General features: G+C 29.4%; 1 protein-coding gene and 1 long non-coding RNA gene across 2 annotated transcripts; one reads left to right on the top strand and one right to left on the bottom strand.

The window, feature by feature from the left end:
- Positions 1-9,130: 9,130 nt before the first annotated feature.
- On the bottom strand, positions 9,131-11,503 carry LOC114162668. The gene is made up of 3 exons (XR_003599276.1): positions 11,423-11,503; positions 9,617-9,694; positions 9,131-9,527 (listed from the first exon to the last, which is right to left on the bottom strand). It is a non-coding gene; the product is annotated as an uncharacterized LOC114162668 (long non-coding RNA).
- Positions 9,558-11,743, top strand: LOC114162667 (PLASMODESMATA CALLOSE-BINDING PROTEIN 4-like). The gene is made up of 4 exons (XM_028046622.1): positions 9,558-9,763; positions 10,307-10,855; positions 11,024-11,063; positions 11,153-11,743. The coding sequence occupies exons 1-4, from the start codon at positions 9,706-9,708 to the stop codon at positions 11,466-11,468; spliced, it is 963 nt and encodes a 320-aa protein (XP_027902423.1). The 5' UTR covers positions 9,558-9,705; the 3' UTR covers positions 11,469-11,743.
- Positions 11,744-18,392: the final 6,649 nt, after the last annotated feature.

Consider the following 18,392-nt stretch of genomic DNA (forward strand, 5'->3'; position numbering starts at 1 on the left):
TGCCCTAAAGTAAAGGTCTGTCCGTTGTGTTTGGGTCTAGAGCTGGCCAAACTGATAAAACTTACTTCAGTTACCCTAATGCCTCCATTTTCCTTGAATTCACAGAACCTTCAGCCGTTTCCCTAACTGGTACGCTAGAGCTCTGCTAGGGTTTGTTCCTGTCTCGAACCAGTCAGTCCCAAGAGCTCAAGTAACGATTTCTACTCCATGTAAGTGACTCTAAACCTACTGTACTTACTTTCTAAAGCTTTACTTACAACAAGGTTTTTATCCCTTTTACTAGAACAGATATATTAGGTTTGATTCTCTTGAGTTTCACAAGCCAAATATTAGTTAATTAAAATATTTTGACATTGTTAGTAAATATATTACAAAGTTTTAATAATTATGCCTTTTAAAATTTGTATGTAACATGTGTAAGGCCCAATAATTTTGGCTCATTACTTTCTGCCCTAAAGTAAAGGTCTGTCCGTTGTGTTTGGGTCTAGAGCTGGCCAAACTGATAAAACTTACTTCAGTTACCCTAATGCCTCCATTTTCCTTGAATTCACAGAACCTTCAGCCGTTTCCCTAACTGGTACGCTAGAGCTCTGCTAGGGTTTGTTCCTGTCTCGAACCAGTCAGTCCCAAGAGCTCAAGTAACGATTTCTACTCCATGTAAGTGACTCTAAACCTACTGTACTTACTTTCTAAAGCTTTACATTCGTATTTCCACCGATTAAAGTTCGAAAATAATCGTGTCTTCCGCTGTTCCGCCAGTTCTGCAAGTTCCGTCTTTCAAGATGCTGTGCTCCGAGGTCCCGTGTCGAAGTTCTGTTAGCCCTTTTCCAAGTACTGGAAGTTAGGGTTTCTAGTTTCCAGTCGTTTTGGTCTGTGTTTGAGTTGGTTGTTGATTGTATGGTTTAATCCTTCGATTTGATGCGTGAGAATACTTTGTATGTTTGGTTGGTTTGAAAAACATGGCTGTTGCAGGTGAAATAGTGGCGAGATCTGTTAATCTCGCCCAAGCGAGCCAGTCTCGCCTAGGCGAGACAAACGGGGATTCACCCAAGCCAGTTTGCGCGAGAGGTCGTCCAGGCGACCCGCTCAAATTTTTGAGCGAGCGAGCATCTCGCCCAGGCGAGAGGGGTCTCGCCTAAGCGAGATCCCACATTGCTTCCTGATGCTCTTTTCGAGCCCTCGCCTAGGCGAAGGGGACTCGCCTGAGCGAGACCCTTCAGCCTGAGCGAGGGATTGGGCGAGACAAGGTGATGTTTGGTTGTGTGTTGCTCTCTTATGATTGGAATTGTTTGGGTATGACTGCCATTATGAGATACGTGTACATATGTATGGATATATGCCTGATGGATTGCTATAAATGCGTGACATGATTCATAAATGATGAATGATGGGTGTTGTGGGAACTTGACATGTGAAATGAATGAGTGGTTTGGAACTAAAGGAACATAATGTTGATATGAGATGAGGCCCTAGACTCATGGGGTGGTGATGATCAGAGGTATGGATTTGAAATGTGATACGTATGAGGAATTAATCTCAGGGGTTGGTATGGAATTGTAAATATGATTTAATGTTCTTTTATTGCCGATTTATGAATGTTGGTCCGTGTCAGCGTGTAAATTCCTTGGGGTCTCTAGGTGAGACCTCCGGGGTTGCGCTTCAGTGGTCGGGACGTAATCCCATGGCCCCTGGTAGTGGGTGTCCATGGTGGTGCCCCATCGGTATAACTAGTTAAGGATTCAAGGTAAGGTTGCATCCTGACACTCTAAGGGGTCAGTTAGTCTCACCTAGAGCGGACTGACTCCTGTGGTGAGAGTAGTAGGAGGCCTGAAATTCACTAAGGGCTAACCTTGTGGTGAGTGAAAATTAATCCATCGTAACACTTGTAACACATAGCTCGGGGGTGAGCAGAGGTATCCACCACAAGTGCAAGCATCCGCTGAATCCGACCAGGTTATACGTATCCAGATGAGTCGATTCGAGTCGTAGTGTATTGATTGAAAAGTCATAACATGCTTGGTTGTCGTATGAATATTGGATGGTGAAAGTATATTTGACTGTATGATGAGAATATTGTTGGCTCTAGCTTACCCTGTTTGTTGTATGGTTGTCTTGTATGTGGTTCTTCTTTCTTGTGATGATCATCAATTTGATTTATGGGAGCAGATGGACGAGGTTCTCGTGGCCAACAAGGGAATGGTGATTCCGCTGCTTAGTCATCTGGGCTGGAGTTACTTTCTTCATGTTTTCTTTAGGGCTACGGCCCATGTATCACCTTATGTATCTCTACCCTACACTCTTTGTTAGACTTGTATTTGGTTTTCCTTTGATATCGTGGTGTGCCCAGTTTGTAGGGGTTGTGTCAAGGACCCAAAGACTACGCTACATTGTTATCTCTGTGTGACGTTTCCTTTAATTTTGCGCTTTAAATTAAATGGAGCGTTACAACATGTATAGAATATGAACTAATCAAGAATTTTTGAACATTTTAACAACAGGCATTATAAAGTTAAAGTATTTACAATATTTCTTATTATACAATTTTAGAAAATAATCATCACAAAAATTAATATTTTCAAGCGTAACTATTCATTATGTTTAATTTAATTAAAATAATATTATACATTGAAAAGGCATATAATTTGTGTAAGAAATGAAACTCAAACATTATTATTGTATAAAATTAAATAGTCAGAGAAAGTTTTTTGTGAAAAAGGAAAATCTTTAAAATTATTTGTCATTCATAAAGTATGGTATATTGATGGTGTAAGGACTTAAAAAAGAGTAAGAAGTAATAGTAACTTGTAAAAGATGATATTTTATTATTTAAAATGTTAAAATATAAATAGAATTTTTATCAATTTTCATTTTATAAAAGTCATTATCTCTTTAAACCTTTTGATATAACTTCCTTATGCCATCTCTTTAAATTTCTAACTTCATTTATTTGTTTGAAGTTCAAAGACAAAGACACTAAGAGTAATCTTTGCAAAAAGTTATACACATCCAACCGATTAGAGTTACAAATATATTAGTTTAATTTTTGTTTTTTTTTTAGTATTTTTACCGTTTTGAGTAACATGTGGCCTCTAGTATGTGTATAGGACTCAAAATAAATCAAGCTGAATCTGTTTGTTTGTGGTCATGAAGGTGTGTTTTGATCTTTTATTGAGATTTGCTTGTTAGAGCATCATGTGATAACTAGAGCCTTTAAGAGTAACTTTTGAGTCAAAAGTTTTTTTGCTCTAGGTAAGAGAGCTAATTATTTAAATAAGTTGTATGATTTTGCTATGAATGGATAAATGGTTAGTTGTAAGATGATCGTGATGAGATCATAAAAGTAGTATTGTTGGTGGTGTTATTGTTATGTTATTGTCTTTTGATGTAAATGGGTTGAATTGTATGTAATAATGACTATATGTGAGAATAAGGTATATCAGTTTGGATCAAATTAGCCCTTTGGTAACTTATTTCCAAGTGAATTATAGCCATTGTGGTTTGTAAAATAAATAAGAACACCTCATAGAGTCAATTAAGCAAATTGATATACCTGTCATGATTATGATTTTATGTAGACTCGTCTGACAATCCAAACCACTGCTAAGTCAGAGTGAAAAATTAAAAACACATGGAGCTCCAAAACTTCCACTCGTAAGGTGAGTTAGGGCTTGTTGAGCAAGTTTGGTGAAACAAGCTCTTGGGGGGGGGGGAATCACTAGGCAACCATAATGGTCAATAGGTGAAATCATTCTAAAACATCTAAAAGCTTAGGGTGATTTTGGATCGTTAGACAATGACTAGATTCGCTAGGTAAAAATGATTTTGGAATATTGTAGAGAGGCAGGAGAGGCATGGTCATTGAGTGAGCTTGGCCTCACTAGGTGAATTTAAAGGAATTTAGCTCTAAGACATGAGTTTATACTCTAGGGATGTCTCACTAAGTGAGGAGACAATTCATTGAGTGAGTATGATTTTGAAGGAATAACACAATAAAGTTGTTGGACAAATTGTGTGGTGGCTAGGTGAGAAAACATAGTTTTTGAGAAAAATTATGGTTATGCAGTATGAATTGAGGGTGAGGATGAGTAGATTTTGTGCTATAAATCTATTGAGTTGAAATTGTTGTATCTTATATGTAGATTTGTTGATGTGGTTATCTATAATGGGATTTGCCATATTGTCTAGTGTTAGGGTATCTATTAGATAGGAGGTCCGATGTGAAATCATAATAACTCTACCTAACTCACAAATTCATATAGAATGAAATTTAGGACTTAACAGGTTCCTGATCTGTGGGACCAATATGGAATAGTCATGACCTAGAGGATTAAAGGACCAATATTGGATCCTTGGTCTTGTTTCTTAATAATAATAAGATAATTTGATTTAGAGACAGTAGTAACCTTGTGTTGTCATTAACTATTTAAACTTTTAAGAATTTTGATATTGAGTTCTTTTTTGTCAAAAGTTTTCTCAAAAGCAAGAAGATGATTCACTACCTAAGTGAACCTTTTTTATACATCATATATGTTTTCTCCTTGTAACATTTTTAACATCTCATACTTTTGTATAAAATATTTTCATTTTTTTCCTTGCACTCTTAACCTCTTTAGTACCTTTATAAGTGACTTATGGCTCATCCACGTTTCTTCAATTGAAAAACACACAAAAACTCTATAAAATTAATCAAGAGTTAAAAAAAACATTATATTTTTTTGCTATTATATCATAATATACTTTTTTTGTTTTCATCAAGAGCCCATAAAGAAAATTCCTTAGGAACAATATGTCTTAACCAACTTTATTTGATGCAAAGAACCATTTACCACAAAACCCAAATCCCCTTATCAATAGTCAGGAAATATTTTCATCCTTACATTTCATAAAAAATAGTTTTCTTTAGCAAAAATAAATTATGTTTTTATATATGCACCCTCGATGTTGTGAATGACTAGCCATTTTAGGATAAAAAAATGAATAACTTTCAATTATAGGCTCTTAACACCGATTATGAAAGAAAGTATTGCTAAAATCACAACCAAATGCCTTATAGTTTTCAAATGGACCTCTTAACCTTTAAAAACTTTCTTCTTAAAATCGTGTTTAAAAGGATAAATCAATGCCGGAATAATGATTACAATGAAACATTAAAATTCAAGATAATATAAATAAGATGAAGAGAAAGTAAAATACACAAATTTTTATACTAGTTCGATTTTGCATAAAATTACATCTAATTAATTCAAACAACCTTATTTGAATTTTATTAAATTTTTGAATGATTAGTTACACTCATATGTAACTAAAACAAATACTACTTGAAATACCATTCAAAAAGAACTACACAGTAATGAAAACTTTCAATTACCTACAAAATACACCACACACTGATGCAAAATAACTGGAAAGATTACAAGAAAAAAGAAAGATATTACCCAATGCATGAGATATTACTATACTAACTTATGATAAATAAAAAACAATAAAAAAAGTGTAACATGTTCAACCCTTTAATTAATCTTGAACAAATCTTTTTGGACAAGTTGCAGTGAATAGTTCTTCAAGAATTTTTTTTTCACAAAATTATATATATATATATATATATATATATATATATAAAAGATTTTTATAAAGAAGAAATCAATACTAAAATTCTTAAAAATTTGGACGTTAAGAGCAACACAAGGTTACTGTTATCTCTAAATCAAATTATCTTATTATTATGAATATGACTATTTTGTTTTGTTTGGCAAGATGAGAGAACATGAGTTAGAATTTTGAAAATTGAAATAAGAATGAGAGATGAAGAACATAATAGATTTCAAAAAGCAGCATAAAAAAAAAAACTAGGATATGAACAATGGAAAGAGGTGGATAATCTAGTTAGTGAAAATTTGAACTTTGCTTAAGAAATTTTAAATTTTTTTAACAAACATAGCAAGCATGTAAAGGAAAAGTTTCAAGAAACAGGAACAAGAGTTTGAGATAGAAAGCCTTGTTTTCTATGATTGTGGTAAGCAATGTCATAGAAAGCCTTGTTTTCATTTGTTAAAAGCAAAAACAAGAGTTTGAGATACCCAAAAAGAAAAGAGTCTACATTGCATGAAAAATTAATATTCCCTGCACCTCAAGTAGTTCAAGTGAAACTGAAAAAGAATTTAATCTTTGCTTAATGGAAGATGTTGAAATGTTGAATCAATAAACAGTAGTGTGAGTAGTTTTGAATTTGAAATTGCGGAAAACTATAATCAATTTTTGATGGATTTAATGAATTACATCAAAAAGCAAAAAATATCTTTTATTCAAACAATATACTTAAAAGAGAGAATATATTAACTCAATTGAAAGAGAAGAATTACAATCAATAAACTGATATTGATGTTTAATAAATGACTTATGAAAACTCATCAAGCAATTGTAAATCAAAGTCTAAGAGAGAATTTATATCGAAGATTACAAGAAACATGTAACAAAAGTATAACATGTTTTGAAAACCATTGCTAAAAATCGCATTAGGAAGATCAAATTTGTATGTACTTCTAAGTTCATAAAAGGTATGTTATGGACAAAGTTAGAATTGGTTTTTCATTTCAAAAGAAAAAAAAAATAAGAAAAAAGTCATGCATAAAATATCTTGGTGTTAAAAATATTAAAAATTCCTTATCTATTACCACTGAAAATGTGTTTGTTAGTAAAATACTTCAAACACAATTTATTTAATATTAGCCAATTTTATGATAAAAGGTATGAAGATACATTAAATTTTAAACATAGAGATTAAGTATTCAAACCTTGTGTAGATCAACCCGTATTATATTTAAATTTTGGATCACAGAGGTGCATTAAAATAAAAATAAAATCAGATAGCCAAAACAAAATAATCTTTGTCAAATGCTATATGAATCAGAAAGTGCCAAGAATTTGTGCATCCTTACTACCATGTAATATTGATTGTTTTCATCATTAGTTTGAAAAAATAATTCCAACATTGTAGCTTGTCTTGATATTATTTTATTAATTGATTTTGACAAGAAACTTTATCATTTTACTTTTTTTAATTTATTTGGTGTTTTTCCTTTGTCTTACTTCTTAGTTTTGTTACATTTTGTTAGTTTTTTTATATATTTGTTCTTGTTTTAACCCTTTTAGTTTATCTTTCTTAAACCATCATCATTTTATTTGAAGTTGTCATAATATTCTTGAACTTCTAATTGCATCTGGAAAAACATTTCATATTTCACTTGAATTGGTTACTTAGATCCATAATTTCTTTGAAATGTTGAACTAACTTTAAGAATTTGAGTAAAAAAGTTATTTGACCTTGTATTCCTTTTGTATTGTTGAGTGGTTGAGAGAATTTTTGTGATCTTGAACATCATTTATAAAGACTATATAGAAATTATTTCATTGAACTTTTTGCTTTAATCTAACCATTTTCTTTGTTTAGTTATTGTTTTTGTTAACCTTTTTTTAAGGAAAAATGATGAGTCAATATAATTCTTCTACCTTGTCTCTACAATAAACTCAAATTTATGTTAAAGTAAAATAATTTACATAGAAAATTTTCAACACACAAATTATCTTATAAAGATAAGAAGAAAGATAACGTAGAATAAAAATATGCTTATAAAAAACATAGAAGAAGAAGGACTCTATATTAAGATACCAAAACAATGAAGAATATATTCATATTTATAGGACTAGAAGAGGAGGAAGAAATATATACCAAGAAAGAAAAGATATTACTCACATAAATATTTGTTACTAACGAAAGAGAATAAAATCACAAAATATTTAACATCCTTTACTATTTTTTAATCATTCTTTCGTCATCTTGAACATATATAAATATATAAAAAAAATTTAAGTTATACATTTATAAGTGAGAAGAAGATTAAAGTTACATTTACAATTGAGAAAAACCATAATTGGATGACAACTAATTCATTTCGAACAACACGTCCAAATAATATAGAAAGACAAACATGTTGAAAAAGTTTTGTCATATAATAAGATAAAAGAAACATGCACAAAATGATAATTGGTTTTTCAATCAAAGTAGACACTACATTATCATATAACATGTGTCATACACGAGAAAATTAAAATGTTTCATGTAATATTGAGTCTATTCGTTTATTTGTGTTAAATATATATATATATATATATATATATATATAAAATTAAAATAAATTACTTTTTAAGTGATTCATACATTAATGTGTATGTAAGTGCCCATAAGTTTGTGTTAATTTACTGTAAAAAAAATGTTTTAATAGAAAGTGTGCAGAAAAAACAAAATTAATCTCAAAGGGAAAATGAAAGAGAAAGGACACAGTTTATAAAGTATGGTACAGTAATAAAAAATAATAATATTAGATTTTGTACAACAAAAAGAAAGATTGAAAAATAATACTATAAAACCCTATGAAACTTCGACAATAATGTTTTGTCAAATAAAAAGTCATAAACACATCTTTATGCGTTTTAACAAAGTTTTATTTGACTAATTTTGAAAAATAATTATTTTTGGTAAAAAAGTCTTAAGATTTTATTATTTAATTTTGTAACTTTCATAAAAAAAATAAAAAATTACTCTATTTAGTAATTTTGTTATCCAAATATTTGTCAAAAAATCATTTTTGATTTTTAAATAAATTTACCAAAAATGTATTAAAAATTTTAATGTGATTATTTTATTAAAAACACTTTTTTCTAACGAAACGATTTAAATTTATACTTGTATTCCTAATCATATCCGATATAAGTTATATCATTTTGATTCTCATAACTTTTTAACCATATAATTTTTATTTCTTTAATTTTGGACCCATATATTTTTCTCTTAGATTTGTTGTAACATAAACAAAAATAATCCTTGTATTTTTTTTTTACTTTCTTATTTTGAAGTGAAAGCAACTAGTACAAGATCTAGACATCCAAAAGTTGAAAATCTAAGATATATATAATCAAATGGCATCATAGGACACCTAATATTCTTGATTCAAGAGATCTTGTTCTAAAAAAAACAGGAAGCAAAAACCTTAAACATGTAGAATGTGTGAGATAACATTAAAGCATGGGACAAGGAAGCATAAGAATAACATATTCAATTGAAGTTCTTGTGAGAGAAGGTAGCAATGACCTAGTAGACAATTCTGATAAAAGAAATCGTGATTCCTAAGTATTCATTGAAACAAAAAGCAGAATACAATGCAGACAACATTCTTCATCACTACCCTGAAAGGCACCGAGTGCAAAATTAGTGTATCAACTTTAGCTTTTGGTTCAGTCCCATAAACAGTGGCAGAAAAAGCATAAAAGAGCTATGACATTGTACCACACATATCACCATCCAATTAAATTATGCATATTTCAGTTCCCAAGTGTCAGATTAATACAATACTAGATCTCCCTTTTGCCTTTTACCATCATTCTCCTTTTTCTCCCTTTTGAACCTTCTCTTGCTTGCTAAATTCAAATATCCAATGCCTCATTTCCCAAGTTTTCTATATTCTTCCTTCTCTCTTTGATCCAAGAAAGCAATGATTCTCAGGTTTTTGTTTTACATATATATATAAATATGAAGATGGGGGCTAAAAGAAAAAAGTTCTACCTCACATAAATCTGCATCTCTTGAGCATTGCTCCAAACCCAGAAGGAAAAATCAGGATCAAGACAAATACAAGCCAACCTGCAGCAGACATGGGAGTTAGAAGTTGGCGCCATGTGTTGTTCTCTTTGTGTCTTCTCTTCAGTTTAGGTAACTTAACTTTTTGTTGGAACTTCCATCGTTTTAACAAAATCACAGACAAGTGACAAGTGCATGTATGTTGTATCATCATGTATTTTTTGTTTTGCTTGGCATAACTACAAAGCCTAAGAAGCTGTATATAAATAGAGTACTGGTGTTTAACTAGAAAAGTACAATACTGAAGGCATGAAAAGCTGTCGACAGAATTCATCAATAGCAAAAATCTGAACATGAAGTTTGATGTATTTACATAGAGTCTCGAATTTAACTTTTTGTGAACAGACAAAATAGAATTGAGGGTGTTTTTCTGCCTTAAATTGGTTCACTTGGCTCAAGTCTAGTTCTACTGGAATCTAAACAAACAAAAGTAATAAGGGTAGCTGTAGAAAGGCAATATATAGGTACATCCATTACTGAGCTCATAAAACACATTCGGAGCAATCACAGAAGCACTTTATTAGGCTAATTTATTCAAGTTTACTAGTTCAATTTCAGCTATTTATTTTCATTTGTACTGTTGAAAAGTTGAAAGATCCTTGGTTTCTTTTACAGGTCTAGGTAAAGGCATAAGATTAGGAGAGGAAGAAAACCAAGAAATCTCATATGAATTTGGTACCAAGTTGGATGCAGTTCCTGTAGTCAACCCTACAACTCCAGGCACAGCAAATCCATATCCTACACTAAACCCAACAACTCCTCAAGCACCTGGCACAATAGGACAAACCCCTCCTACAACCCCATACATGACCCCCATAAACCCATACACAAACCCCACAACCCCAAAAACAAGTCCTACAAATCCAACTATGGTCCCACCTAGCCCTACTACAACCACTACTCCCACTCCTGCTACTGCATCAGCAGGTGGTCAGTGGTGTGTTGCCAGCCAATCAGCTGCAGAGAGCACTCTGAAGGTGGCTCTTGACTATGCTTGTGGCTATGGTGCAGACTGTTCAGCCATTCAACCTGGAGCAGGTTGTTACAACCCAAATACTCTCAAAGACCATGCTTCTTATGCATTTAATGACTACTACCAGAAGAATCCAGCTCCTACAAGCTGTGCATTCGGAGGAACTGCTGTACTTACAAACAAGGATCCCAGTAAGACTTTTCATCAAACATTATACCCTCATTATCTCAACATGATAAAAAAACTTTAGATTAACACTTTGATGTCTTCAAAATACACATGAGAAACTTTGCATTCAATGTTTTCAAAGCTACAACATATAAATAAACCATAACATGCTCTTCTCCACATCATTTCAGGTAATGGGAACTGCCGCTATACATCATCCAAAACACCAAGGTGAGAATTTCTTAAACTATATCTTATTCAAAAACATCAAATGTGACTTTATACCCTCTGAATTCCTGATACATGTATTGTTGATGCAGCATGAGTCCACCAACACCAACTTATGTAAGCCCCCCAACTCCACCAAGCACTATGACTCCAACCACACCAAGTACCATGACTCCAACCACCCCAAGTACTATGACCCCAACTACACCATCTATTATGACACCAACTGCACCAGGTATTATGACTCCAACTGCACCAGGTATCACAACAATTCCTGGTGGAGCATCAGTGTATGGTTCAGGCCCAACGGGAAGCCCCAATAAAGCCACATCTGTTTCACACTCTGAACTTCTGTTATTTACCTTATTAGGCTTGTGGGCTTCACTTCATGTACAAAACTACACCTAGATGATGAACAAAAGGGCATTCTTTCTTTCTGTGATACACCAGAAATCACTCTGTCTTCAGCAGCTGTTGCAAGACTGCAAGGTGCCAGAGTCAACATGGCCTATTTGTCATATGAATTCTCTCCATTAAAATTAGTACTACCTTACATCAAATGTATCTCTCATAGATCATAAACCATGAGAAACTGATAGGCTTGTAGACAGATATTTTACGGTATTAGCAGAGAAGAATAAATTATTAGCTTATATTATCCGCTTCCATTCACAACTTCTTCTCCTTAAACTGATATCAATTATACTCAGAAGACTAATTCAGATGAATCTATCTTAACATGGCCATGCAGTAAGTAACATTGCTATATCAGTAAATTGATGGAAACATAGAAAATTTGTAGACTAAATTACTTTTTGTTCCTTATTCTTGTTAAAAAGTGTCAAAATTGTTTTCTTTTTTTCAATTTGGTTTTAAATTTTGTTAAGAGTTATTCAATTTGATCTTTATCGTTAATTTTAAATTTTGTTAAGAGTTATTCAATTTGATCTTTATCGTTAATTTAATTTTTTATAATGGAGTTAAAGTCAATCTCACCTATTAATTTGTGGTTTGTTTTAATTTAACATCTTTCGTGAAAAACTAACAATAAAAATCAAATTGAATCACTCTTATTTTTTATAGAAAAAAGTTATCAAAATTTAGTTATTCAACATATTATTATTTTTAAAAAAATTAAGACCAAATTAAAAAAAAAATTCGAAAAACTAATTTGATCTTTGTTAACAAAAATAAGGACCAATTTGTTTCTATCAAACTAGCCTTTTTATTTTTTAATTATCAAAATTGGCAATTTTTATAAAAGCTTATGAACATGGGGAAGTTAGGGTGACAAGATTCTGTTGCAAAACAATTTTAAGATTAAATAGTGTGTAGCTATAGCACGATTTCAATTCAGTTTTAGTAAAAATCGTACAAGGATAGCATAATTTCAGCTTAAAATATTTTGAATTAAAGGTGTTGGTCTTGTTAACAATCGATGTGTTCATTCAATACTCATGTAATATTGTTTTATTTTATCATAGTTTAAAAACCGATTCCAACAAAAGGAAAAATTGTAGACACAAACATATGTTCAAGACAATGTAAAGTATAAATTTAAATTAAAACCAATACAAAATAAAAAGTCTAAATGCTGGAAAAAAAATCATCTACATAGTCTATTCGTTTGCTAGAATTTTTGTCGACATAAATACACTACAAAATAACTCAGACTTTCATTAGTAACATGTCATCAATCAACAGTGCGTGATAATGTAATTAAGTACGTCTTTTCTGCAATTATTTCTTACAGAACCTTTGAAAAAAAAATGGAAACTCAAGATTCAGATATCTAAGATAATAATTAATTCAGTTGAATTTATTAAATTTTTGAAGTAAAGTTATCAGTGTATTAATATTATAATACATGTCTATTTTGTAGAAGTATCTATCAACGAGAGGATAATTATAACATTCATGTCTATTATGTTCAAGTACCCATTAAAAATATTTAATATTCGTTACAAATTTTCATAAATACGGGTTTTATTTTTTATTATCCCTAAGTATCAAAATGATTTATGAACTTTAGATAGTCCACATAAAGTCATTAGATTTCATGTAAGCTCAAGTTTAAAATTAAATTAAAATTTTCAAAATAGTTAAATTAGTTCCGATAAATTAAAAGTCTAGAAAAGTTCAATTATATTAGATGTCTATATTTGATAAAAAAATATATTCAATCGTTATATCGGATACATTATCATATCAGATATTGATATCTGGTATAAAAAAATGTTATTATAAAACAACATATATCTGCAGTATATCGTTGGAGGAGGAGGGAGAGGATACGTTACAGTATTTTTCAAAACTTTAAGTGAATTTGGAGGTGTAGAGGTTTTTAGTTAACATGGGAGCTCAATAAATTTTTAATTACCGTCAACTACTATAGTTGGTAGGGATTAATGTAATTAATGTTATTATTTGGAGAACAGGATAAATTATTTGAAGTGTAGGGAGAAGTCTTACCTGTTTGAGAATTATATAAATAAAAGCACTGAAAACCAAACAATGAAAAGAAATGCTACACATTAAACATTGAATTTATAGTATTTTCTTTTTCTGTATTGACAAAGTGTAACATAATCAAGATTTAAACCGTAAAATTGTAAAATTTGATGATATTATATAATATTTATGAGATAGATTCCACGTATATATAGTAAATAGTAAAATTGATAAGTTCATCGTAAAATTGTTCCTCATCTCTTTACTTTATTGATTAAATGAATTTAATTTAAATTAAACTTAAACCTAACTACAAGTTAATGTAACTAAAAATTCATTATTAGTGTGTTATCACCCCATCTTATCAAATTAAAAATTAACACAATGATTATTAAAATTTATTTTTTAATTAAAAATTAATACAAAGTTGTCATCAAACTAAAAATTAATATAACTTCAATTTTCTTCTTTTCTTCCTCATCCACACATATTGTATACACACCAAACTTTTATTTTACCTCTATCATTTTATTTCAATTCTTTTTTCCCATACTTTATTATTTAAATTCTAAGATTAATTTCTATTTTCACTTAAACCCAATAATTGTTTTATTGATTAAATGTTTGTTAATCGAGTAGAAAAAAGATTTACCTGGTTAAAGGTCAAACCTAAGGTGGTAGAAGTCTGGTTTTTCAGCTGAGTTTTTTTTGTGTTATCCTCTGTTAAGTATTAAGAACATATTATTTTTGTATTTTAAAAATAATTTTAATATATTTTAAAATTTTAAAATTAATGGCCATCAGTAAATTTTAAAGGTACAATAGAGGAACAACAAAGAAAAACTAGTAGAAAATCCAAACTCTCATAATGGTGAAGGAGATGTTCTTGTTATCCCACTTATAGGGAGAGAATGTTCATAGTAACATTACACTGAGAAAGTAATAAATTTTGTAAACTTTAAATTTAATTAAATATCGAAGAGCGATTAATTATTTTTATGAATATATATATATATATATATATATATATATATATATATATATTATGTTTATACAAAAAGTAAAATCTACAAAATATATGATATTATGATCTCACACTCTATGATTATATGAATTTTTTAATATTTTAAATATAATATCGATTTTAACTACTCTATGATTATATGAATTTTTTAATATTTTAAATATAATATCGATTTTAACTACTAGTCATCACTACTACAATTAAGCTCACCAGGTAAATCATTAACTTCTTCTCATTAAGTTGAAACCAATTGCACAATTACATCAAAAAGAGTTTACTAGAAATTTAAGCTTTAACAATCGAAAACAACAAAATAAATCTGTTCTTAATATTAATGCACATCATCAATTTGGTACATTCTATTAAGATAAAAGTTGACTAAAATATGTGAAATGGATGATTAAATTTAGTTCACTGATATGGTAAAAATTGTTTTTTAAAGTTATCTTGATTAAAATTGCTTAAAACAATTATTTAAGAACATTGTAGTCATGTAATTTATAGTCTTTAAAATCAAATTTCTTTATAAGTATTTTTAAGAGAAGACATACCATGAAAATAAACTTATGAACTTATGTACTTCATATATCATTTTCAATTCTTTGTTTATTCGTAATTAACGTTAGTTTAAAAGAAGCTAATTTTATATTTTTTTCACATTTTTAATTTAAAAGAAATCTCGTGTGAAAACGTTTGTGCAATCATATTATACTCCATTAAGTATTAAAAAAATTGTATAAATCTAAAAGAGGTTGGGATGATGCACAGCAAGAAGTGGAAATTCGAAGCTTTGGACGTCATCATAAAGAGATGATGTTATCTTGCGTAATAGTGGTTATTTTCTATTTTTAAATTTAAAATTTCATCAACCATCTTCTTCTATAATGACTCATCTTACTTTATTTATTCACGATACACAGACAAAATATTTTCTTACATTACACAAAAAAAGTTAAAAAAAAAATTGTGAATTATTTAAAAAAGATATTTTTTACAAGAAAATAAATAGTTGTTCTTAATGGAAAACTCAATTAAAGATATATGTGAAATTATAAAATAATTAAACGTCCATTTTATTAAATTTTAAACCTCACCTACCTTGTATAGAATTGGTTCATGCAATTTCAATCATTTGGATTGAATTGACACGTATGCAAGAGCACCGAGTTTCAAACTTAACTTACTTACACCTCATATGTACATAATGTCAAATTGCATGTTCAGATGTATACTATGAACATTCTTTGCATTTAATTTTATGTAATTTTTATGTTCTTTATGGACATTAATATTATACATTATCCATTATATAGTATCTATATGTGTAGTTATCACGATACTGTAACGTTTGAATGAACTTTGAAAATTTTACGTAATCGTGTGGTGGTGGATGCTTAGAATATTCCTCTCTTCACAATCTTTGATACCCCACCCCTATTTACTTTTTTTTTTATAATATTATAATATACAAAACTTGTAATGTAATGTTCATAATTTACTGCCATTAATATTTTATTAATATAAAGAGGGCATAAAATATGATTAATATTTGCAATTTTGTAGATTAATGTGTCATTAAAATAATATTATGCAAAACAAAAATGTTATATTATTATTATTATTTAAATTTCAGTAACAGAAAAACATTTTTTTAATATATATATATATATATATATATATATATATTAGTTTGAATTTTACTTGTAATTGAGTTGGAACTAATTCCAATTAAATGTGTTAGAATGAGTTTCTTTATAAAAGATTTTAAGATAAAAGTTATAAAAAGATACTTATAAGAGATTTTAAGACAAAAGTTTGGGAATACATTAAAGTAATACACAAGCTGAGACATTTTTAAAAGATAAATACATTAAAAAATTATACAATATATTTTATTTCAGTAATTATATATTTTATAAATTATTTTTTTATAATAGAAAAGTGAACACCCATATATCACATGTATTTTTACTATAAATACATAAATTCAGTTTAATTGTGCCCAAAATTATTTCTTTTGATTGGAATGGATAACTGTCTTAGTCCAAACATATATATACACCCTAATAATTAAAACATACCGGCACATTTAAGGAATTAATTTATTTTTTAAAAGTCTCAGTTTTAATGTCTTCCAAAACTTTTTTTTTTTATTACCTGAATGCGAAATTCTATGACAATCACCCAAACTAGCATCATAAGTTGAAATTCCTAATATTTTCAAAGTTGTTAAAAGCACAATTTATTTTATATCATATCTCCAATTATTAATTAATGTCAATTTCATTAAATAAAGATAAATTTAAAATTTATTAAGTTTATGATGCGATGCGAGTGAATAATTATCCAACACGGTCTATTTTCTTATTTAAGATGAGTAGATGTAATATGAGAAATTGTGTTGGATAGCCCAACATAAAAACATGTTTTATTTAAAAAAATAAATTAGAATGTTAAAAAAATATTAAAGTTATCTCTAACTTCAATATTAAACATATAAAATAATCATCCTATAAAAGTTATTTTTTAAAAAAATTTAATTAAATTTAAGTTTTCATTTTTAAATTTTTTTCTTAATTCAATGAACTTCCACGTTTTTGCTTAAGATTTTTTTTTTTTGTTTTTCATTTAGAACATGATTAGAAAAGTACTAGAATAGTATAAAGATTTCTAAAAATGAATTCCTAATGGCACCCTTGTTTGTGGAAAGTTAACCCACTTGCAATATTTTATGGAGTGATGTGAATCCACATTTCCATGTTTTGTCCTCTTTGTCTTCCGCCATAAACCTATTCAAACTACTTATGATGCCTCAAAACACAAATGTGTGTCTCTTTGTGGTTTGTCTTTTTATAATTTTATACTATGAACTTGTAACACTTAAAATTATATAAAATATAAAGAAATCATAAAGTTTAATATATGTACCACTGATATCCTTTTACTTCATAATTTATCTTTTTAAAGAGATTTCTTGAAGAAATGACTGCTAAATTTAAGGCACTAAAATTAAAATTATATTGAAGTCAAAACTGTAAAAAAAATTGGTTTTGCATCGGAGGAGATACTAGACAAGAAAAAAAAAGGTTTTTTACATATTTAAAGAGATCCAACATATATATATATATATATATATATATATATATATATTTGTGAACAAGAAAAAAAAATTCATGCCATAGTATTATTATAAGGTCAACTGTATATATAAAGACTCTAATAGACCATACATCAAGCACTTCAGACCTCCAACTCCAAAATATCTTAAGTATTTGTCCACTTCAAAATCGATAGTTGTCTATTTATAGAAGTCAATCTGACGCTCAAGTCAGTCTAGTGTTTGGTGACACTATTATAGTTTTACTTATACGTAAAGACTCTAATAGACCATGCTTCAAGCACTTCAGACCTCTAACTCCAAGATATCTTAAGTACTTGTCCACTTCAAAATCGACAGTTGTCTCCTTAGAGAATTCAATCTGACGCTCAAGTCAGTCTAGTATTTGGTGACACCATGATAGTTTTACTTATATGTAAAGACTCTAATAGGCTTCAAGCACTTCAGACTCCAACTCCAAGATATATTAATTACTTGTCCACTTCAAAATCGACAGTTGTCTTCTTATAGAAGTTAATCTGATGCTCAAGTGAGTTTAGTGTTTGGTGACACCATGATAGTTTTACTTATATGTAAAGACTCTAATAGGCTTCAAGCACTTCAGACTCCAACTCCAAGATATATTAATTACTTTTCCACTTTAAAATCGACAGTTGTCTCCTTATAGAAGTCAATCTGACACTCAAGTCAGTCTAGTGTTTGGTGACACCATGATAGTTTTACTTATATGTAAAGACTC

The sequence above is a fragment of the Vigna unguiculata genome, chromosome 9 (assembly GCF_004118075.2).
Source record: "Vigna unguiculata cultivar IT97K-499-35 chromosome 9, ASM411807v1, whole genome shotgun sequence".
In the NCBI taxonomy this organism is placed as follows: Eukaryota; Viridiplantae; Streptophyta; class Magnoliopsida; order Fabales; family Fabaceae; genus Vigna; species Vigna unguiculata.

Bases quoted from the DNA above. Each gene is read 5' to 3' on its own strand.
- LOC114162667 (XM_028046622.1), top strand. From the start codon at position 9,706: ATGGGAGTTAGAAGTTGGCGCCATGTGTTGTTCTCTTTGTGTCTTCTC. The intron at 10,856-11,023 runs GTAAGACTTTTC...ACATCATTTCAG, and splicing joins ACTTACAAACAAGGATCCCA to GTAATGGGAACTGCCGCTAT. The intron at 11,064-11,152 runs GTGAGAATTTCT...TTGTTGATGCAG, and splicing joins ACATCATCCAAAACACCAAG to CATGAGTCCACCAACACCAA.